This window comes from Marmota flaviventris, chromosome 2 (assembly GCF_047511675.1).
Source record: "Marmota flaviventris isolate mMarFla1 chromosome 2, mMarFla1.hap1, whole genome shotgun sequence".
Lineage (NCBI taxonomy): Eukaryota > Metazoa > Chordata > Mammalia > Rodentia > Sciuridae > Marmota > Marmota flaviventris.
The window spans coordinates 91266563-91291092 of record NC_092499.1 but is presented as its reverse complement, the minus strand read 5'-3'; the positions used below and the strand labels follow the sequence as shown (position 1 = coordinate 91291092).

Here is a 24530-nt window from a genome sequence, read left to right as displayed (position 1 = left end):
AGAAATGTTGATCAAGGACTCAAAGGGCCTTTATAAAAAAAGCAGTAATGGATTCAGAGTTACATAAATTGAGGTAGAACATATCATGTACTCTAGAATCTTGTTACTAAAAGTATGGTCCTCAGACTAGCAGCAACTTAAACTCTAAAACAGAACTCCTAGATCTGAATTTGCTTCTCTTTACCATTTCTATGAAATGAAGTTTATGTGTATGGTGGCACTGGGAATTGAAACCAGGGTACTTTACCATGAACCACAGCTCCAGCCCTTTTTATGTTTTATTATTTTATTTTTTTAAATTTTCATGGACACAATGCCTTTATTTATTTATTTTTATATGGTGCTGAGGATAAAACCCAGTGCCTCATGTGTGTGAGGCAAGCACTCTACCATTGAGTTACAACCCCAGCCCTTATTTTTTATTTTGAGACAAGGTCCCACTAAGTTGCCCAGGTTGGCTTCAAACTTGCCATCTTCTTGCCTCAGTCTCCTGAGTAACTGGAATTATAGGCATGTATCACCACACCCAGCTAAAATGCAGATTTTGATTCAGTAGACACAGGTAGGGTCTGAAACTAGGTATTTTTAACAGGCTCTAAGTAATGTCAGTTTGGGTAGAAAGATATAACAATTCTCAACTAAGTCTGTATTCCCAAGAGGTAGGAAACATCCTATTGCTCTTATAGTAAAGAAGTTTCTGGACATAAAGGTCTTTAATAAAGCTCAAAAAGCACATCCAAAAGGAAAAAAAAAGATTATATTTTGCTAGGAGGCTATTTTTCTACAAGAAAGAAGCTTTAAATGTTAAAGTCAGAACCCTTTTACCATTCTGGAGCAAGATCAAATCTGCAGGATGTACCATGGGCAGGTTCCTGAAGAGAACAGCAAACATGGGGATACTGTGGTCCCAAGAAAGGAAGGCAGTGATCGCTGAGCAACAGTGAGATGGAAAGATGATGTGAGCATTATAGTCTATTAGAACACCTGTAAAAGAGGGAATCTTAAATGTGACATTAGACTTGCTTAAAATCTATCTGATCTGTAGAAAAGGAGATGCATCAAGTGAGTAAAGAAATGAACAAAACTACCTTTCTCCATCCCGCCTCTCACCTATTCTCAATTTGTTTCCCCAGCACCTCCTATGCCTGGCACATAATACATGTTTATTAAGTGAGGAATACTGTTTCTGTAACCCTGTAATCTTGTACTCAGGATACACTGCTTCTGGTTCCCAGGCTAAAAACCCTCATGGAACCCAAATTATCTAAAGGGAAATTATCCATGCTCCCTTTCTTGCTTCTGGAATTGGAGTGATGGCATGTAGTCTATATTCTGGACTCAGCTAAGGATCCAGCATTTCCTGAGCCTACTTTATCACTATACCTAAAACAAACATGTTTAGCTTCCATGTCCCCTAGGAGTTTGGAGCAGATCAGAGGTAGAATGTGGAAGTCTGGCCTCTGAGAAACTTGAGGCGATGGTCACTATGACTACATCCTTTTAGCTTCACCTAGACTGGCACCACCTGATTCATTCAAACTTGTACTTTGAACATTCCTGCCTTGGAATCTTTGCTTATGCCATTCCCTCTAACCAAAATGGCACCCTAAACTTATTCAAAGCAACATATAGATATGTGATTTCTCTGAATTCCTGAGGTCCTTACTGTAGTACCACTCATTTAATACTTTATTCAGTATTGCTATTTTCATATGTCTAAAATTCTGGTAGTCCCAATAGGACTATAAGTTTTATGAAGGATAAGACTATAAGCTTTATGAGGGATAGGATATGTCTCTTATCACCAAAAGGGCACTCAAACCTACTTGCTACAGATTGTAGCTGCTTCCTAAATGCTTACTGAGTAATTAAATGAATGATTTCTGTGCTGGGGAATATGGAGTGTTCATAGATAAATCAGATCTAGTCTGCCTTCAAGGATCACCTACTAAGATAATATGTATCAAAAACACATTAAGTTTATATTCATAGCAGTAAGTACTGCAATAAATGTTTAATAGGTACCTTCCACTGCCTATAATAGCTTCTTGACCAAACCAAAGTACAGAAAACCAATTATTAAGTTATTTTGTACTTTCTTGGTTAGTTTTCAATGAAATATTTTGTTATTTTATATTTAATAAAATGTAATATTAAAATTATCTTCCTTAATAGATAAAATACATGACTGAAAAAAGCATGAAGTTTAATTAATAAACACACAGTGTCACAGGGAGTTACAAGATATGAGAATTTAACAGTTGATGACTTCAAGGAGGAAGTACCATTTTAACTATATCTTGAAGAATGAACATTTTTAAATGGTAGGAATTAGAGAAATTAGATGTATTATTACATACTAGGAAGAGGAACTATCACAAGCAATAATAAGAAAATATATGCATTTTTGGGAAAGGCAATAACCAAAATAACTAGGATACTTGGAGAAAGAAATGCCCAATATTAAAAAGTCGCACAACAATAAGGTATGTGTCTATATATAAGTATGTGTGTGTGTACTCGTGGCTCAATGCATGCAGGCATATATGTTTGAAAATTTCTGAAACAGTATGACTTTTACTAAAATATAAATAAATCGATGGAAAAATAGCTTTTTGGTTGTTACATGTTTTTGGTACGGGGGATTGAACCCACTGAGCTACATCCCCAAACCTTTTTTAAAATTTTGAGTCAGGGTCTTGCTAAGTTGCTTAGGGCTTTGCTAAATTGCTGAAGCTGGCCTCAAACTTGCAATCCTCCTGCTTCAGTCTCCCAGGTTGCTGGGATTATAGGTGTGTACCATTGTACCCAGCAAAACAGTTTTAAAAGAGACCTAAAATATATATAGGAATTTACTAAAAAATAAAAGTGGCTTTTCATCGGTAGAGAAAGGACAGTTGTTCAATAAGTGGTACCAGGACAACTGGTTAGCTATTTAGAAAACAAAAGTTGAAGCCTTACCTCATCCCTTAGATTGAAAAAAATTTCAGGGGCTGGGGTTGAAGTTCAGTGTTAGAGCGCTTACTTAGTATGTGTAAGGCCCTGGGTTCAAACTCCAGCATCACGAAATTAAAAAAAAAATAAATAAATGGATCAAATATTTAAACATTAAAAAGATAAACTCTTTAGTATACCATGAAAAACAAAAAGCTATGAAAAATATGTTTATAATCTCAGAGTGGGAAGGCCTAAGCTTAACATACCAAGAAGTGAAAGAGAAAGGTTGATAAATTTGAGTATATATATTTTTAAATTATACATAAGCATGTACATACATACACATACACACACAATCATAAACAGAAACAAAAGTATAAAAAGGGAAAATATTTGCAATGTCTATCACAAATAGATCAATCTCCTTAATATGCTAATTCCTCTTAAAAATAAATAAGAAAAAGATTATGTCAGGAAAGATACCAAACTAGTGGTTACCTCTCACAAGGGAGACCAACAAGAAAGTATGGAAGGGAAGGCTTTTTTTCTTCCTTCCTCCATACTGTGGATAAAACCTAGGGCCTCATACATGCTAAGCAAGTGCTCTGCCACTGAGCTATATCCCCAGGCTTTTATTTTGAGACAGGGTCTTGCTAAATTGCCCAAGTTGACCTCTAACCTGTGATCCTCCTGCCTCAGCATCCTGGATAGCTGGGATTGCAGGCATGTGCCACTGCCCTCCAAGAAGGAAAGGCTTTTAAACTTTTTTATTATACTCTTCTGTATATTTTACAATTAGCTTAAATTGTATAGCAAAATATTTTAATAAGCTAGGTGACACTTTATGCCATTATTTGAGCACATAACTAGAGGAAAAACAGTCCCATTTCTTTTCCCTTTCTCTGAGCACTGAATTTAGAAGGGGCCTTTTGTTGGTCAGCTACACTAGTCCCCCAGAGGACTATTGAAATGTGGCTTAGGGTACTTAGACCAGGCTTACTGTGGAAATATGTGGGAAGAACATTTAGCATCTGGCAAGGCAAACCAGGGGGGATTCCTTAGGACAAATGTACTGTTAACAGTCTGCCTGACATGCTTATTTTGGTGGATGTACACATCTTTTGTTTAAAGGGGTACCTCTTGGGCTGGGGTTGTGGCTCAGCAGTAGAGCACTCGCCTAGCACATGCGAAGCCCTGGGTTCGATCCTCAGCACCACATAAAAATAAATAAATAAAATAAAGATATTGTGTCAGGGGCTGGGGATGTGGCTCAAGCGGAAGCGCGCTCGCCTGGCATGTGTGCGGCCCGGGTTCGATCCTCAGCACCACATACAAATAAAGATGTTGTGTCCGCCAAAAAAAAAACTAAACAATAAATATTAAAATTCTCTCTCTCTCTCTCTCTCTCTCTCTCTCTCTCTCTTTAAAAAAAAAGAAAAAAAAGATATTGTGTCAACTACAACTAAAAAAATACTTAAAAGAAAGTTTTAAAAAAATAAATAAAGGGGTACCTCTTGTTTAAATGATTTTGCAAACTGGTTTTTCCCCCCAAACTGAAAACACTCATTGCCATTATACTTTTCTTCTTCAAGTAATTAACTGACAATCAATAAATTTATTTCATTTTTTTGTGCAGTACTCGAGATTGAACCCAAGGACCTGTACAACTGGTTCAACAAAGGCTCAACAACTGAGCTAATCCCCAGCCCTTAACAATTTCTTTAAACCCCATAACAAACTCAAGTGTAAGGGGGCAGAGTGAGAGTAAAAGGCAATATCTCAGCACTGAAGATGCAAGCAAGAGAACTTCTGGGTCAAGGACAACTATCTCAAGAACACTATATTTGTTCTTAGGCTGCCCTGGGTCTGCAAATGACTATCAAGATATCAGTATAATTCCCCTGCAGATAACCTCTTTTTCCAACCTAGATCTCAAGGGCTTTAGCTACTCCCAGGAATTCCTACTACTCTTGGCTTGCTGGGGAAAAGAGCCCAAACAAACTTTTGCATTTTAAAAGAATGCTCTAAGGCTTCTATTATAGCTCAGTTGTAGAGCGCTTGCCTAGCACATGTGAGGCACTGAGTTTGATCCTCAGCACCACATAAAAATAAATAAATAAAAATAAAGGTATAAAAAATACAATAACATTAAAAAAAAGAATTCTCCAATTTCCACTGTTCATATTTGTATAGGCATTTGGCATCAGCAGCAAGCTTTAAATTTAAACATCACAGAACTCTGTCCTTCAGATGTTTCTGAGTCTGAAAGCTATCTTTAAAGATTCAATTAAATGCTGCACTGGGTTGATCCTCAGCACTGAAAACATTAGGATGGGGAGGAGTAAAGAGCCCCAAACTCTGTTCCAAGTTTCAGCGCAAAATGAAAAAAAGAGAAACGAATAGACCTAAATGGATAAGCACCAGAGGGGCATATTTTCTAGAGAGAAAATGGCAACTGGTTACAATAGGGGTCTGAGTTTAGTGAGAATGAATCAAAGCAGAATGTGTCAGTCAGAGAGAACAGCTGTAGATACAGCTCTGGTTCAGAGCTCATTGTTGCAGGGAAATGGTGAAAGTCTAGAGTCCCTTGTTTTCCTACTCTCCCTGGGACTCACTGTCCTTCTTTCTCCATTTTTTCCCCCATATCCTTCAAGCGCCACATAAAAATAAATAAATAAAATAAAGGTATTGTGTCCATCTACAAAAAAAAAAAAAAAAGATTGAAGCCAAAAGGAAGATCTTATTCCTTTAAAACCCAGCCCATGGATATGCTTATGGAGCAGAGCAGCTGTGCTGCTGGCAGAAAGAACATATTGAAAACTCTCATGGTAATTTCCCTTTCCCCACTCAGTCCCACAGAGCCCCATCCAATTATTACACAAAAAAAGCCTTTTTCTTATAAACTTCTCTTCCTTCTACTTCTGTATCCATGGTGGTTGGAATGAAGCAGCAGTAGTGATGGAATGTACACAGCTTTGCAAATATTCATGAGGAAATGCTTTAACACCCCCACAACTCCCCACTTTCCTAGCACATAAATGCATCAGGGAAAGAAGATACATGGAGAAACTTATAGACCTTTGTAGTTCTATAACTTAAGCATACTTGGAAAGCTTCTCAAAATAGGCAGCAAGATTCAAAAAGTAGGACCTGGGTTGTAATTCAGTTATAGAGCTTGTGCCTAGCATGCACAAAGCCCTGGGTTCCATCCCCAACACCACAAAAACAAGTAAACAAAACCCTAAAAAAACAATTTAAGAAGGCAGAGTCCTATCTTGTCTGTTATCCATCAGGTCATTAATTGATCATGAATTCCAGATGTGTAGCACTGGAAATATAGGAACAGAGCTCTGTGTGTGTGTGTGTGTGTGTGTGTGTGTGTGTGTGTATGAAAGCCTGAATTATGAAGCCTGAATTCTGGAGTCACACAATCAACACGAGTCTGATTGCTGATTCCACCAATCAGTTGTGTGACCTTAAGCATTTGAGCCTGTTCTTATCCCTTAAGTAGAGATAATTATATCTATTTGAAAAAAGCCAAGCCATTGAATCCTAACAGTATCTGCTCCTCTGTGAGCTCTCAAATTCCTCCTCACCTTAATTTCTTCTTTTTGGGGGGTGAGGGTTACCAGGAATTGAACTCAGGGGTACTTGACCACTGAGCCACATCCCCAGTCCATTTTATATTTTATTTAGAGACAGGGTCTCAGTTGAGACCTCGATTTTGCTGAGGCTAGCTTTGAACTCTCCATCCTCCTGCCTCAGCCTCCCAAGCTACTGGGATTACAGGCATGCACCACTGAACCCAGCTTAAATTCTTCTTTGTTTCCCTCTCCTCTTGCTCCTTTTCAGTTTAAATAACTCTTCCACCCTTTTTTTTTAACCCTTTCACTAAAGCCTTCATTCATACTCCAATTTCAGTAGATATAAGAGACAGAAGGTACAAAAGAAGTAAGGGTTACAGTCCTTCTCTGTACACTTTCTGGAGGCACAGATAAAATAGATCCACCAAGTTTGATCCACTGTAAGATTTTTTTAAAACTGTAAAAATAAGTCAGTGACAATTAAATGAATCCTGTGTAAAATATCTCTGTTAAAAAAAAAAATAGATCACTTTCCTTCATCTTATAACAGATTAAGTCTCCCAGACTGAAACGCTGCTTCTGTGGCAGCAGTATCTAATCACAGGCTGACCACACCGTAGAACTCATAACAGGCACTCAATACTCCCCTATAATACTAAATGGGGAGAGTGAAATTCCTCACCTCAACTGAATAATGAATGGGGGATAGGTCTGATCTAAAGAACAGGATCTTTCCTTGGGATTCTGTTAGCAGCACATTAACTGACATGCTTGGACCTTTGTGTTGCAGTTCATGGGTCTACCATTAGAATAAACAGCAGGCATTTCCCTGCAACCTCAAGAACAATTCTGGCAGCTGGGATTGTGGCTCAGTGGTAGTGTGCTTGCCTAGCATGTGTGAGACACTGGCTTGATTCCCAGTACTGCATATAAATAAATGAGCAAAATAAAAGCTCATCAACTTCTAAGAAAAATATTTTTAAAATAACAACAATTCTGAACACCAAAAATTCTACAACTACTACTTTTGTATCTTGAGGTTTTCACCTTTAAAAAAGATATCTTGGGGCTGGGATTGTGGCTTAGTGTTTGAGCGCTCGAACCAGGTTCGATCCTCAGCACCACATTAAAAAAATAAATAAATAAAGGTATTGTGTTGTGTCCATCTACACCTAAAAAAATAAATATTGAAAAAAAATAAGATTTCTCAAATGGTCTCCAGCATTTTTAATTTTAACACTTTGGAATTCTAAAGTCAAACTCTTTAGAAACCATATATCAGGATTCAAAAATTCTAAGTGTTCTTTTTTTTTTGTGTGTGTGTGTGTGTGGTGCTGGAGATTGAACCCAGGGCCTTGTGCATGAGAGAAAAGCATGCCACCAACTGAGATATATCCCCTGCCCTACATGTTATTCTTCATGTCCTAATTATATAAAATTCTCTGCAATTTAATTGAAATTCTCTATTTTATCCTAATGGAAATGAAGACCAGGTGGTTCTCAAGCACCATAAACTGTAAAACTCATCATGTTCCGTATTTAGGGAGTGTTATTACCTCTCTCTTCTCATCTTTGGACCAACATTACTTCATAAATAACCCTGTGTCAAATGCATGTGAGGTATACTGTACCAATAGAAGCTTTTGTCTTGGTTCCTGAAGTCCAGCCCTTTAATCACTTTCTGGGGTCTGTGATTTCCCTCTGAAACCTCTCCAAGTTCCTGACATCCTCCCTCATGTTTAAGTTCAGACCAATGATAAATTCACCAAAGAATTTATAACTTTCTCTTTCTCAAGGCTCTTGGAGGATAGGCAATGATGTACTCTGTGTGTTTTTGGGTTTTCAGTGTACTATGGAGACCAAACAAATATAAACACAACAAGCACAATCATCTTTTTTTCTTTTCATTTTTTATACTAGTTGGACATAATACCTTTATTTTGTTTTTATGTGGTGCCTCACAAGTGCTAGGCAAGCACTCTACCAACTGAGCTCAGCCCCAGCCCAAGCACAATCATCTTTAATGATATAACTTTAATTTTGGATTCAGTGGTTATGTGGAAAAATTCTGCTCACTCACATGATTTTTTTTTAATAACTGGAAAAGTTCACAAGAGTTTTAGTCAAATAATAGACCTTTTTAACATAAAGATTCCCAGGAGAATAGGAGCAACTGATTTTCACAAAGGGCTGGGTAGCTTTTTGTTCCTGGATATGCTTTTTGTTGACTCAGTCTGGATTTGTTTTGAGCAGTCACAGTCGTTTGGTGGGTAAAGCTGAGCTAATGTTCCACATGGAAAGTTTTACACAACTGAACACAATACTCTTGAGCAGAGGACTTCTTCTCCAACAGATGCTCCTCACCAGGAAAAAGGGTAGTTAGTTTAATTTTCCAAGTAGAACATGCTTTTCCCAGAAGGTATCATATCCAGATTCAGGGAAGAGATTTTCAAATCAAGTTCAACTCTTGCTTCTCTTGTTTTATGATAATGTTTTTTACAACAGAGATTAAAAAAAAAAAAAAAAAAAGCCAAAGAACTCAAGAACTAAGTATCTATTAGGAAGTTACTGGGATGGACACTTTACATAATTATTTCATTTCCTCCTCATGATAACTCTGAGGTGTGTATTACTATCACTAATGATACTAGGATGCAAAGAGGTTAGGTAATTTGTTCATCATAAACCAGCTTAATAAGTAGCTGCACCTGAATTCAAATCCAGGTGTAATCTCTGTCTTTAATATAGATCAAGTCAGATAAAATATAGGTCAAATTAAAAAAAAAAAAAAAAAAAGCTTTGGCTATTTCCAAATACTAATAAAGAGTAGAAACACAATTTAGACCAATGAAGACTTGCCTTAAGAATGGGAAGCTGAGACAGTGGCGCATGCCTATAATCCCAGCATCTCAGGAGGCTGAGACAGGAGGATCCCGAGTTCAATGGCGAGGCACTAAGCAACTCAGTGAGACACTGCCTCTAAATAAAATACAAAACAGGGCTGGAGATGTGGCTTAGTGGTCAAGTGCCCCAGAGTTCCCTGGTACCAAAAAACAAACAAACAAACACAACAAAACAAAAAGAAGAATGGAAAGCTGGTGATATCAGGGTCTTGGGGTAATAGACAAGACAGGTATATGATCCCATACCATTGTCCATTCACTGTAGTCCCATAGTCTATCTGTCTCTCCTTCACAACATTTCATCTCTTCCTTTTCCCATATATTCTCTCTTTTCTTTTTCCTTTATGTACTTGGCATAGTGAAAAAGATGAACTCTGAAGAGGATGAATCAACATTGCATGATGGTTCTATGTTCAAAGTCACTTGTATTTGATCTCTATTGCACTAGAGATCAAACCCAAGGTCTTGCACATGCTAGCCAAGCTGAGCTACATCCCCAGTCCTTTAAAAAAATTTTTTTTAATATTTATTTTTTAGTTTTCAGCAGACACAACATCTTTGTTTGTATGTGGTGCTGAGGATCGAACTCGGGCTGCACGCATGCCAGGCGTACTACCGCTTGAGCCACATCCCCAGCCCCCCTTTTAAAAATTTTTATTTTGAGGGCTGGGATTGTGGCTCAGCGGTAGAGCACTCGCCTAGCACGGGTGGGACCTAGGTTCGATCCTCAGCACCACATAAAAATAAAGCTATTGTGTTGAGTCCATCTACACCTAAAAAAATAAATATTTAAAAAAAAATAAAATAAAACAACATTTAAAAAAAAGATTTTTTATTTTGAGACAGGATCTTACTAAGTTTTCTCAGGCTGGCCTCAGACTTGTGATACTCCTGCATTAGCCTCCTGAGTAGCAGGGATTACAAATGAGCTCCACCACACCCGGACTTAACTTCTTATTGTGTGACTTGGGCTGGTCATATAACAGCTCTAAACCTAAATTTCCTCAATTATTAAAAGGGGGGGGCATAAAATCCTCTACTCTTTAGGAAGTTAAAGTGATTAAATCAGATAATACGTGTAAGGAGATGACCAGATCACAAGTAGGCTAAGTGGGATTTTTTTTTTTTTTTTTGGTCAAGTGACTAAAGTTAAGCATTGGCGAGGCTTAGTGGAAATTATAACAATTTAGAGTTGGACAATCCTTTATTTTTTAGTTGCACTTACTGTCTATGTGACTTCGGGCAAATTTTGTTGCCTTTCTGTGACTCAATTTCCTATTCTATAATGGAGTAAGTAATACAAATTTAACTGAATGTAAATGATGTGATAAACATTTAAATTACATTTGGTCATCAATGGCATTTTTACAAATGCCTCTTAGCAGAACTTTTGAGTATCTGATAATTTACTGTTCAATAGTTATTGACATCTAATCTATTTACTCAGGTATGTTAGCACCAAGGGCTGGAAGTGACAAAGCACTATAGAATTTAAACCTTTAATGTATCTTCTGAGGCTATGAAATAAATGCACAAAGAGGGAAGTAGAATAATATAAAGCAATGAAAAGACCACCATAAGGAAGCATGGATCCAGTCTTCCTTGGGCATTAATTGCCCATATAGCTCCATGTAATTTATATAGCTACAGTGATAAATTGGGGGGGATTGGCCTAGATTAATAAGCAATGTCTGGAGATCTTTTTTTTGCGTGGGGTGCGGTGGGGGGATACCAGGGATTGAACCTAGGGGTGCTTAACCACTGAGCCACATCCCTAACTTTATTTATTTGTTTTAATATCTTTATTTTATTTTATGTGGTGCTGAGGATTGAACCCAGTGCCTCACGCATGCTAGGCGAGCGCCACAACCTCTGAGCCACAACCCCAGCCCTATTTTTTATTTTTGAGACAGGGTTTCGCTAAGTTTCTTAGGCCCTCGCTAAATTGCTGAGGCTGGCTTTGAACTTGCAAACCTCCTGCCTCAGCCTCCCGAGTTGCTGGGATTACAGGTATGCACCACCATGCCCAGTTGGAGATGTTTCTTTCTTTTTTTTTAATATTTTTTTAGTTGTAGATGGGCACAATATCTTTATTTTTATTTATTTATTTTTATGTGGTGTTGAAGATCAAACCCAGGGCCTCATGCATGCAAGGCAAGCGCTCTACCACTGAGCTACAACCCCAGCCCAGTTGCAGATGTTTCTGATTGTCACTTTTGAGGGACTGCTACTGGCATCTAGTGGGTAGAGATCAGGAATGCCACTAAATATTCTGCAGTGCACAGGACAGATTCTCACAACAAAGAATTGTTTGGTCAAAATGTCAATAATCTGGGGCTGGGGCTGTAACAGCTCAGTGGTAGAGCACCTGCCTTGCACATGTGAGGTACTGGGTTCAATCCTCAGTACCACATAAAAATAAATAAAGATATTATACCACCTACAAACTAAAAAAAAAAAAAGATATTAAAAAAAAGTCACTAGTCCTGAGCTTGAGAAACCCTGGCATAAATGACTACTAAATTCCCTTCAATCTCTAAAAAAACTAAGGACTATGATAAGGCAGCACCAATACTGAATAGATGACATTCTTGTCAACATCTGTATGTGAATGGTTCCTTATAATGTTGCCAAAAATCTCCCCAAGGCTAGATATTTGGATATTCCCTCATATCCATTGGATATTTCCCTCAGATATTTGGATATCTTAAATCCATGCTACATTTCTAAAGGTGTTGACAGTCCTTCTTTTACACAAAGAAGAAACCCAGGGATGAAAAAAGCATTGATTTAAATAAGTCTGAATCAAAGTCAGAAAATGATGTGATACATACAACAGCAGAAACAAACCTCAAATACATCGTGCTAAGTGAAAGAAGCCTAACTTAAATAACTACATACTACATGAGTCCATTTACTTGATATTCTGGAACATACAAAACTGGAGAGTCAGGAAAAAGCAGTAGTTGATAGGGGCTGGGGGCAGAAAAGATAAGACCACAAAGGGGCATGAAGGAATTCCTGAGATGATGGACTGTTTAACATACTGATTGTAGTGCAGGTTACATACTTGTGTTTATCAAAACTCGTAGTTGTATGTTATACACTAAAAAGGTGAATTTTATTGTATATATCACAAAATGTGACCACAAATCCTGTAGAGAGGAGGAGCTAGATAATGTCTAAGTTCTTTTCTTTCCAAGTCCTACTACTTTATGACATTCTGCCTCTTCTACCCCTAGTGGTTTTAAAGCCACAGTAATTAGGGTAATTAACCTCAGTAATTAACTCTGGGCTGTGAAAGCAATGAGATCTCCTGACTGAATCATGTGGATATGAGTCCTGCCACCATTCTGGGGCTGCTGGCCGTACTCCAACCTGTGACAGAGGTTCCCTTCCTTCTTTCTCCTATCCTGATTCCTCTTAGGACCAGTGAGGGACTCGATAATTAATAAACAAACCAGAATAAACCTCAGGAGACACTGGTTTTATCTCTCTGCACAGGCTTCCTGTCTGGATTCCATTTGATCTTTCCATTAACTTTAAAATCAGGCAATAGAAGAATCATTTAGGAATTCTCCTCCTCCATGGTCTTTTGGGCTTCCACTAGATACTTACACAATTAAGCCATGTAAATGTAAATTAAGCCTCACACAAAATACATATCCAAGCTTGTTGACACTAATATACATATATATGTTTTGTTTAAACACATATACATGCTCCAAGATTACCGATTTATCACATTTTACATAAATAGCTAATTATTCTTATGTATGTACATTAAGGCCATAGGTGTGCCATGGCTAGGGAGCTCTGAAACAGCTATCAGAATGTTATTTTCTGCTAAGAGACCATTCATTATTTTTTTGCCACAAATACAGGCACAGTGGTGGACTGATGTAGGTGTGGTGAACTGATACATCCTCTTACTGAGTCAATTCCTTTCCTGGCTCTTCTTGGAAGTTTTCAATGGAAAAGTTACAAATATCAGTAACCAGATATCTTATCCATATTGAATGCTGGGATAAAAATCAAGGACTAAAACTGGCAATGGTGGTAGTAGTGGGCTCCCCAGTGGCATGCCAGTGTCTCCCAGGCACCATGGCTAGTGGCAGTGCTGGGAAGCCCACTGGTGAGCTAGCTTCTTTGGCTCCTGTGAGCACGGTAGGTGGGGCCAGCTCGCAGCTGCAGAAGATGCTGCTTTTCAGCTGCGACCACTGCAAGGGCAAGATGTGGCTGATGGCTGACCTGCTGTTGCTGTTGAACAAGGCTTAGTAGGTGCTCTTCAAGGGCCCAGCCTCCTCTTGTGACGGTGCAGAGTCCTTTGAGCAGCACCAGGACACCATCAACACTCACCAAGGCTCTCTCCACTCTCACTCACGATGATGTTCAGAGTCAGCCTTACCCAGGCCTCTTTGGAGAGGCCAGGGGCAGTCTAGCAGAACTGGGTGACCTGATGGTGTTGCTGACCTAGTGCTCAGCCCAGGCTGCCTATCTGGCTGCAGTGGCCACATCAGGCATGCAACCTGTACATCCAAGCCTGGTGGACACTACACACTGCTGCCAAAAGTTGGAGCAGAGCTGCACGGTGCTACCAGCCTCTCCACTGACCAATATGACTCCACAGCTGCTGCTGGGGGTGTCAAAGCCTGTTGTGCAACCTCAAATTCCTGACAGACACATGCGCCCTGGCCAGTGACAAGTCACTGGAGTGATTCTGACAGAAGCAGTTCAAGCTGGGGATCAAGTGCATGAGTACGAGTGCATTGGCGCTGCTGGCCTGTGTATGGGTTAAGGTGGTACCCAGTGAACTGGCAAGCAGCCACTGCTCACTCTTCATTGGGCCCTGTGAGTGTGCTGGTAGATTTTACCACTGAGCCGCAGTTCCTGGGTCGTGTGGGAGCTGTGAGTGCTGAGGGCAAGGTGATGCAGACCTTTGCTCTGGGTGGTGTCATGACCATGGGGTTGGCCTGCGTGCTTCTGACCCAGTGCCTTAGGGATCTGTTGCAGCACCCTGAAGGGGGCGCCAAGATGTCGGACCACAGAAGAGGCTGAGGAACAGAGCCTGTGCAGTATCTGAAGACTACTGTCCTACTGTCTCAGGTTTTAAGATAGAGGTCTCTTAAAGTATTTTACCACCAGTGAATTCCAATTCTGTGAATTAGCAACCCCACTCCATTCCCCTTCTTCTACCCCGAGGCTAAAGGAAGATTTATTCTATGCCCCTCTCCATTTATACCAAAAACAGATAGGTGACCCCTCCCCCACACATTAAATGCCCAAAAGGAATCTTCCAGAAGTCAGGGCCAGGCACATGCACGAAAGAGTGTCAAACAGCCCACACAGGAGTGGGGAATAAAAAATGGGTAATCTGCTGGCTGTAGTTTTACTCCTATACCCCACCCCTCTGTCAACTGAATTTTATTATTAATTGGGCAGGGAAAAGGTCAGGGTTCATTTCTTCTTTTTTATTTTAATAAAAAATAAATGCCCTTAGATATGGATGTAGCTATCTTTTTTTGTATGTTGTTATTTTTTTAAGCAGTCGTGTTGAATTAGGAGTATACTTGGTGTGGAAAGAGTATGATTTTGCCATGTGATTTGCAAATGGGAGGAAAGCAAAAATGAGCTTGTTTTATTTAATTATTTATTTTTTTGTGGTGCTGGGGATTGAACCCAGGGCCTTGTGCATGCAAGGCAAGCACTCTACCGACTGAGCTATATCCCCAGCCCCGGTGTGTTTTATCTTTTAACTTACACAATAGAGTGATTCCCCCCCCCCCCAGTGTCAACTTTTTACCTTGCATGTACTGGAGTATTTATTTCATCTATTAAAATGTTCTGTTTCTTTAAAAAAAACAAAAATCAAAAGGGCCATAAGACAAGTGTGAACCTGCCAGTGTCCTCAAGGTCTAAAGGACAGAGAAAACCTGGTAGAGGTTAGGTAATGTCTACAGTTTACTTTTCTGCTGAGTATTTACAACAAACACATTGATACAAAGGCAAGATGCTCATATTATAACAGAAGGGGCCCAAAGAGACAACAAATCCCATAGTGGGCATAGGGTCTTTTTCTATAGGTTCTTCATAGAAGGGAAGAATGGAGAAATTACACTTCCATGATTTAGAACTATCCAGTCATTATTAGCAGTTTGCATTAGCTGAAAATCAGTACTATTTCCCTTGAGTAATTCAGACTTGATAATATTGTTCCATTGGCATAATTATAAAAAGTTTCACAAAAGACAAATACTTGGTAGAAAACAGACTCTGACTTTTTATTCAAAGGCAATAGTTGTACAGGTCTCCCCTCAAATTATTACCAATGGTACTTACTGAGAATATATTCCTATAGTGTTTTTTTTTTCTTTAGAATATATAATTATACAAAACCATGAAAGGTCAAATAAATGTTGTCTTTTTAAATTTTAGGGATAGACTTTCACAGTGTACCCTATGGCTGTTGTCTATAGTCATAGAATTGAAAGAGGAAAGGCTTGCTGATCAACATGGGGACTGAAAGGAGGCCTTTAACAGTGCTCAAAGCAGTAGCATGTTGCATCTTCCCAGAAACAAAAATGTCCTGTAGACCCACTGCCAGGCTTCCAATTGTGTTAGAAAACTGAGAGGGCCAAGAACTATGAGGTACATGAAGAGTGACTAAAAGCTCAGCTGGCAAAGATTTGGCTGGTCCTCCCAATCCTCAGGCAATAGATCAATAGGATTTGCCTCCTACATACCTAGCAGGCTCAAAAACTAGCAGTCTAGCCATTTTCCACTCTACCTAGGAGCATAAGTATAATCCTAAGGCTCAAAGATGATACTAGCTTCTTAGATTCTTCAGCCCTTCTACTGCACACAAGTCAAGGCCATGTTTGAGGTGAGTTCCATTCACTTATCATAGGATCAAACACCCTCTGAGCTAACTAATATCCACTTAAATCTTGCTGAGGCCCAAGCCTATAAAGATAAAAGCCAGTTTCCATGTCCTGATCAAGTAGTCTTTTCCCACTTCCTGTGCTCCTTCTGGACCTGATGCCTCTTACCACCATTTCTCAGCCCAAAACACCATTAGTTTCTGACCAAAGTGAAAAATAGCCAGGTCCCATATTCTATGCTAATTTACTACATCCAGTTATGAAGAATTGAGAAGACATACAATGAGATTTCTGCATTTGAAATAAGTTTCTTTTATTAACACTACCATAGAAATGATTACTTGACAAGGTTAATGGTTTTAGTATGTTTGCTTTAAGCAGTGCTGGGGATCACATCCAGAGCATCTATGCTAGGCAAGCAGTCTATCACTGAGCCACAATTCAAGGCCATCAATGGTCTTTTGATGTACTGGAGCTTTTTTCCTTTTAAATTCATCAGTTTGTATTAAAATTTAAAGTACCATTACAATACTTACAATTGGCGCAATTATGCCATAAGGACTATGACAAATATCTTTATAATAAACATCTTAAAAGAGAAGGACTAAAGAAAGGAAAGTGACAAATGACATTACCACATCCTGAGATGCATACTGAGGGTCTTCTGGGTTAACTGACCAGTAGCAATAATCAAAGCTGAATGCCACAACCTTCTCCCGGGAGTCTCCAAAGCTATCTGGTCGATCATCCACCTAAAATCAAACATAGAATCCAATGTCTTCTTTACTATAATATCAGACACAGGCCAGTGGCACTTGATCACTCCATATTATAACTAGAGAGACCTGGACTGGTAGCAGAATGTTTATGAAACCTAGTGTCAAAAGAAAAAAATGTAACAGGGCTGAGGGATATAGCTCAGTTGTTAGAGTGGTTGCCTCGCATGCACAAGGCCCTGGGTTCAATCTCCAGCACCACAAAAAAAAAAAAAGGTAACTTTTATCTTCACTTTAATAGGTACAAATAAAGTCCCACAAAACTAAATCAATGTATCATTCTATCATGTGTCTGTTTTCTTTAGTAACAACCATAGGAGATACAGGACAGCTTGAGAGAGAAAGTCTCTCCCTCTCCAGGCATCTTAATCACTATCTATGTTATCTTCTGTAGAGTAGACTGAGAGCACATGAATAGTAAGTAGTTCTGCCTCTAGACCTGGCAGACTGCACCAAGCTGGAGCTTTCACTGAAGTTCCTGGGTACTCACCCTCAGTGAATTAGAAACCATGTTGGACAGAAGAGATAGGAACAATCCAACTGCCCAAGGAAGACCCAAAGTTGGAACTGCACTGAATTCTGAGTACTCTGCAGAGAATGCATTACTCACAGAAGTACCTTGTGTTAATATTTAAAATTCAGACTCTGAACAGGGAAAGAACCTAGCCATCAAAAACCATAGAAGCATCCCTGAATGCAGTGTTTCATGCCTGTAATCCCAGAAACTTGGGAGACTGAGGTGAAGAATTGCAAGTTTAAGGCCAGCCTGGACAACGTAGTGAGACCTGTCTCAAAATAAAAATAAAAACTGCTGGGGATCGCCAGTACTTTAAAAAAAAAAAAAACTGCAGAAGAATGAGGTTATCAGAATGAGTAAGACATTGTTAGTGGACAACTGACCTTAGGGAAATAAGCAGCCAGGGAGGTATTTAGAGGGCAGATTAAAGTTTGATCTTGGATAAGATTTATTCTTAAGAACCAAAATATGAGATCTCAGAACAAAACAGCTGAAGTGATTAGGCAATACAGATATAAATAAGAGACAGCAAAGAATAAAATAAAAGGATCTTTATTTCCAGGGAGTTCATTTTGAAAGTCTGACAGTCCCATTCTCTTTCAGTGGGGAGTTATTGAAAAAGAAAACAAATCACATCACAGAAATGACTGAAGTGGGCATGGTTCTAAAGCCTGGAGTCCAGATAATCCTCACAATTGCCACTCAATGTCCTCAGCTCGTAGGAGTGCTGGCTTCCACTTGCAAGCTGATTATGGTAGTACTCACATGGTTGAGTACTACCATAATGCACTGTCTCTCTCCACTCTTCAAAGTTCACAAAGGGAAGAACCCTTCCATTATCTGCTAGTCTGATAAATAGTGGAAAGGATGGAGGAAATTAACTCTAGGAATGGGTAAGGCAGGGGAAGGAAATTTTCCATATCTGACCAATTGTGACTCAAAGTTTAGTCAGATCTGTGAAAGAAAACCTGTAACAAGACTCAGGGTTGTGAATGACTCCCTTCTGGGATCTGAAGGCTATTACTTGGATCTCAGTATGGCAAAAGTAAATCTTGCATTATCAGGTACGTTCTAAAATACCTAATAATGTCTCTTGATAAAATGATATCAGTTGAGAGGCTTGGGACAAAGTCTGACAGATGTGGTGGTGTACACTTGTAATCCCAGAGGCTTGGGAGGCGGAGCAGGAGGATCATGAGTTCAAAGCCAGCCTCAGCAAAAAACGAGGCGCTAAGCAACTCAGTGAGACCCTGTCTTTAAATAAATAAAATACAAAATAGGGCTGGGGATGTGGCTCAGTGGTAGAGTGCCCCTGAGTTCAATCCCTAGTACCCACCACCCCACCCCACCCGCCAAAAACAACTCTGATGGTCAGATGAGTTAAACAGACATACAGATTGCCCTGGCATGATTTAAGGTAGTCACAGCCTCCATAACATCCTCAGTGTTTATTTTCAAAGCAGTTACCAGTTCCCAAAATAGCTGCATCAAATGTATACATATATACATATACATACATATACATACACATACATAGACACACACACATTTTTTTTTTCCCTGCCAGTACTTGGGATTGAAAGCAGGGCCTGACACATGCCAGGCAAGTGCTCCACCATGTAGCTACATCCCAGTCCTTTTTATTTATTTTTTTAAGTTTTGAGACTGAGTCTTCCTAAGTTGCCCAGGCTAGCCTAGAACTTGCACTTCTCCTGCTTCAGCCTCCTGAGTAGCTAGGTTTACAAGCATGTACCACCATGCCCACCTCTATTCGCTATGTGATAGAACTTAGGCTGTAGTAGCCCACATCCCCTGGCTTTTTTGACTTATTTTAAAATTTGCTTTATTATTGGTCCAGGGTCGTCTTACAATTTTCCTTATATGATCCTCTCTCCCCCTTCTACATACATTCACATATACATTTTCACCCCAGAAACCCCTGTAATAATTTTAAGTCCTCAGTGGAAAGCAAATAGAAAATAATTTCAGGTTTACCTTTAAATTCCTGATCTTTGCCACTTTGTCATCAACTTCCACAATGATTCTTCCCCCTTCTTTGGTCTCCCTGGAAACAAGAACCAAAACCATATGAGAATAAACATTACTTTAAAAAAAAATCATAGAGAAGCTCAGATCAGCACTAGGGGGACAAAATGTTTCCCTATTGCTATAGCCATAAGTCAAGGACCTGTCTCCATAAAAAAGCTATAAGCATCGTATCAAGCATCACAGTATGCTTCTCTAGATCATTACAGTTTAATTCTGGAACACCTAATAGTCACGACTTATTAGGTACTATATTAGGTGCACGATTTATTGTACTTCATCTTATTTATCCTCATACTCTTCTGATAAAACTTCTTAACATATTTTCACCTTTACAGATGAAACACTAAATCTTAAAGAAAATTACATTACTTGTCCAAGGTCACACAACCAGCAAGGGTAGAACTAGGATTTAAATCCAAATTTGTCTGAACATAAAGCCTGAGCTTTTAACTATAGCTTGGAAATCAGGCTTGGAAATCTTAGAAAGTATTCCTAGCCCAGCACACAACATGGTATAATCTTTAATCTTCTCTGGGATTTGAGCAGGGGTATGAAAAAGGTATTGGAGTCTTCTCTGGTGAGATACTGAGACATTTTTCCCAAATCCTTTCCTTAAATCTTCTTACAGCAGAATGAGAGCCAAAATCCTTAAAAATCTTTCTATGTTGCAGTTACGTGGTAACACTGCTAACACTAACTCTTGTTCATTCCTTATGGTTAAAGGTTGTGAACAGGAATAAGCCATAGGCTGCCTACATCAAATTATGGGGGATTAAGAGAAGGCCTAGTTAATTCAAATTTATGATTGGGGGGCAGGAATAACAAATTACATTATAACAAGATTGCCAGGTGGCTTTTACGTATATACTATAATTTGGTAACTACTGCCCTAAAAAGGAACAGAACAAAACTGTTGTCACTTGGTATTTATTCCTTTGAAAAACTTAAAAAAAAAAAAACAGCTAAGTACAGGATACAGATGAATAAAAATAGTCACTAAAACTCATAGAGCTAACGCTTTATTAGACACTTAAAATGAGCCAGGTTCTAAATATTTTTAATGTATTTTTTTAATTTTCATAAAAAATATGAAGCAGTTCTCCCTATTTTATAGTTTAAGAGAAAAAAAACAGAAAAGCTATTCACTGTATGAGAAGTAATTTTTCACAGGTCAGGATGGACTGCTGCAGAGTCTACAGAATTGGCAGAACCATTCAATACTGAATGGTTTTAGATTGAAAAATGAAAGTAACTCACAATAACAAAGAGAATTTCTGATTATGGGAAACAACTGTGTGGTAAAGGGGATGACATCAAAATCATTTCCTATGTTATTTTATTCAGGGTTCGTTATTTGGTCCTGCTAAAGAGCACTTGAGAAAGAGGTATAACTTCCCTGTAATCTCAGGAAGCAGCAATGTGGTTTAGTGAATCAAATCTTCGCTGTGTTTGCTTTTAGACCTTAAACAAGATTATTTCCTTATCTAGAAAAACAAAAAATGTAAACTTGGGTCAGATGATCTCCAGAATTTCTTCCCAAGTACAACATAAGATCCAATGACTTTGTTAACTGAATCTGTGCCAATGACTTATTTGAAGGGTGAAACAACCACACAATCAGCATATTCCCCACATGGAGAACAGCCTTGATGAAGACAGTGGAAGTTAACACCTTGGGGCACATCTATCATCTCTGTAGGATTCTGTGGGAAGAAGAGAGTCATTTAGATTCTCAGTTGGGATTGAATTGGATTTTTCTGTATCTGTGCCTGAATCTCTGGTCCTGAAACTCCAGCCTGCCACAATCTACTCACACCTCAAGGTCAACAGTCTTGGCATTCTACCACTTACTCTCAAAGCACTTCACTTGAGCTAAAAGTAAGTTTTTGTCCTCTTCTTTCCACTTTTGTTGGATGAGATAAAGTTATTCTCTATCATGGATGTAAATAATAACAACCCAATTTCAACATCATTTTCTTAATCTAATCCATGGTATTTAAAATCCCTAATTCCTAAAGAACTAAGAAGTTACTACTAGGAGTGGTCAATGTTGTTACCCTGAGAATCCTAAAAGAACAGTTTTGAAAAAAGAGGATTTTTACCAGAGGCTATCTCCAGGACAGCAGCTACACCTATGAATTCCTAGTTTTAAATCACATCCAGTTATGCAGAAGGCAGATGTCATAAGCCATTTACCAACCCAAACACAGCAGTTTAGGTACCTGCTGCTTTTCTTTCTTCATAGTACCTCTTTTGCCTTCTTCCTATTCTCTTTTCTCTCTCCTTCCTGCTTCTCATTGCTCTTACAATTATTCTGTCAATTACAAGACTTCAAAGTCAATCACCTTTATATGAAACCAATGTAATTAACCAATTGCACCAAATTTTGTTTTGGGAGACAATGTCTTTCTTTTTGTTTTGCAGGGCTGGAGATTGAATCCAGTACCTTGTACATGCTAGCCAACCACTCTACCATTAAGCTGTATGCCCAGCTTAAGACAATGCCTTTTTTGACTTTTCTATGCAATTATCAAGTCATCTTATGTCCTTGAAAATTTAAAATTTCTCAAATAATTCCAATATGTGCCTCTGGTTCCCAACCACACTCTGCCAATTTTATTGCCTATCACTTACCTCCCTCCACACCAACCCTCTCTCAACCAAAACTAATCTGTTTCCAATAGCCTAAATATTTTTCTTTTGGTGTTCTTACTCCTTCAGAGGGCCCTCTGCACTTTCTCTACCTGTTAGCAAACTAAAAGATCTTTAAAAAACAGTTTGAGGGGCTGGGATTGTGACTCAGTGGTAGAGCGCTTGCCTAGCACATGTGAGGCACTGGGTTCTATCCTCAGTACCACATAAAAATAAAATAAAGGTATTGTGTTCACCTACAACTAAAAATATATTAAAATAAATAGATAAAACAAAATTTAAAAAAAAACAGTTCGAACACCAACTCTTCTACAAAGTCTTACCTTACTCTCCAAATATATGAGTAAAAAAAAAAAAATAGTGGAAAAGAGAAGAAAATATGTGGATGGATTCAGGAAGCCTCAAGGGCTTAAAGTTGCAAGATCAGGTTCATCCCTGAGGAGCTAGGGATGTGGAAGAAAAAGATTAGAGTAACTTCCTTTACTTCAATTCTGTCTTTGATCAGATCAGCTGTTGAGCGCAAACTAAAACCACCATCTCTCTGGGCCTCAATTTTCCTCTCAAGTCCTCGCAGAGGAAAACCATGTACACCCTTTTGTCTCAGTCCTCTAGGGTTACATCAAGAAGAGTGACAGACTGCCACCTCTCCAAATCCTTCACAACCTGTAGAATGAGAAAGGCCCAATCCCGTGCATCAAGATTTGAGCATGGTCCCTAGAAACTCCAAGCTGGCAGGACGCCAGGACACCGCGCACACAACGCGCCGCTCTCGTGAGGCCGCCAGGGAACTGCTATCCTCCAGGTCACGACAAGAAATTTCGACTCCAGGCCTGTTTCGCCAAGCCTTTACGGCTTCCGGACCCTGGGTCCCTGGGTCACTTTGTGTTTTATTTCCCCGCGCCAGAAAAGTGGGGCCCTTGCGCTCCTCTGAGTTCTCTTGACGCCTCAGGCGCCCCCTCCTGCCCAGACTCACCGCTTGTTGAGGGGCCGGACCCTCACGGCCACCTGCACATTCGCCATCCTTCGGTTACAACTCAATCCCCGGAGGTCAGTCCAGTCTAGGCATCCCTAGCCCAGCCCAGCCCAGCCTAGCCAGGGCCAAGCCCAGCCCCACCCCCAGCCGACCCCGCCCGCCCCACGCGCCTCTCGGGACACCCACGCCCAAATCCGCGCCACTGCCCGAGAGGCTGTGCCGCTGAGCCTTAGCCAATCCGGAGCCAGGTAGGCACGCTCGGCCCCGCCCCTCCTCGTCTACCCCCTCCCTCCTCCCCCGCGCCGCGGCAGCTGGCTGGAGGTGTCCGCAGAGTTCAGGCCTGACCCTCCGGCGCGGAGGCCTTTGTTCTCGGACTTGGAGATCGTGCTATACTCAAGTAAATCCATTAAATTTTTATTAATGTTCAAACGTTTATAATTTGCCAAGCATTTTTATTCGTTATGCTGGCCTGATATGTCAATGCTGCGGCAAAAAAGAAACGGCAGAAACTGCTTTCCAGCAAGGAGTATTCGGAGTATGAAGAGGAGTTTTAGTGCTGAGGAGCTCCATTTACCAGAACCTCAAGGCCACCTTGGCAGTGTTTGTAGCAGTAGAGGAAATGCCGTCTTATCAGAATTAGTTTACTAATTTATCCAAGAAATACTATTGCACAGCTACAAAGTGTCGAGCACTGACACAGTGACACAACAAAACAATGTACCTGCCTTCTTGGAAATTACAATCTGCAGGGAAGGAAAAGGGGACAAACACCTAATATATAACATATAAATATATAAATGGTTATGATTAGTGCAGTGAAAAAAACAAAAAAAAGGCGGCGGGGAGGGAAACCAGGCGCGATGACCCACGCCAGTAATCCCAGGCACTCTGAGGGATGACGCAAGAGGATCACAAGTTCCAGGCTAGCCTTGTTCATCAACTTAGGAAAAAATTTTTTTTTTTTTTAATTTTTAAAAAGGCGGGGTTGGGGGGGCTGCGCACGTATCTCTGTGGTATAGCGCCCCCACCGGGTTCAATCTCCAGTATGCAAAAATAAACAAGAAAAAGAAAACAGTAAATAGCCTTCGTGTATATGAAGGGTGAAAAATGCTGTTTTGCACAGCATCTTCCAGTAAGCCTTCACTGATAAGAGGACATTTGAATAAATCTGAAGAAACCGAGAAAGGAAGTCATGCAGATACTCAATTGTTTAACAAATATGTCCTAAGTAAGCTCCTATCAGAGTAGGCTTGGGACA

The 24530-nt window shown here is 39.6% G+C and overlaps 1 protein-coding gene and 1 pseudogene across 4 annotated transcripts in view; one reads left to right on the top strand and one right to left on the bottom strand.

The window, feature by feature from the left end:
- Stard9 (StAR related lipid transfer domain containing 9) overlaps nucleotides 1-23370 on the bottom strand; it is a 141336-nt gene extending 117966 nt beyond the window's left edge. For all 4 annotated transcript variants that reach the window (XM_071608148.1, XM_071608150.1, XM_071608152.1 and 1 more), the window contains exons 1-3: nucleotides 23273-23370; nucleotides 19594-19663; nucleotides 16941-17057 (exon numbers count right to left, since the gene is read on the bottom strand). In XM_071608148.1, coding sequence (XP_071464249.1) covers nucleotides 16941-17057; nucleotides 19594-19663; nucleotides 23273-23319 — 234 coding nt within the window. In that variant the 5' untranslated portion in view covers nucleotides 23320-23370. The remainder of the gene's footprint in view (nucleotides 1-16940; nucleotides 17058-19593; nucleotides 19664-23272) is intronic.
- Nucleotides 13529-14553, top strand: LOC114081746 (talin rod domain-containing protein 1-like; annotated as a pseudogene).
- Nucleotides 23371-24530: the final 1160 nt, after the last annotated feature.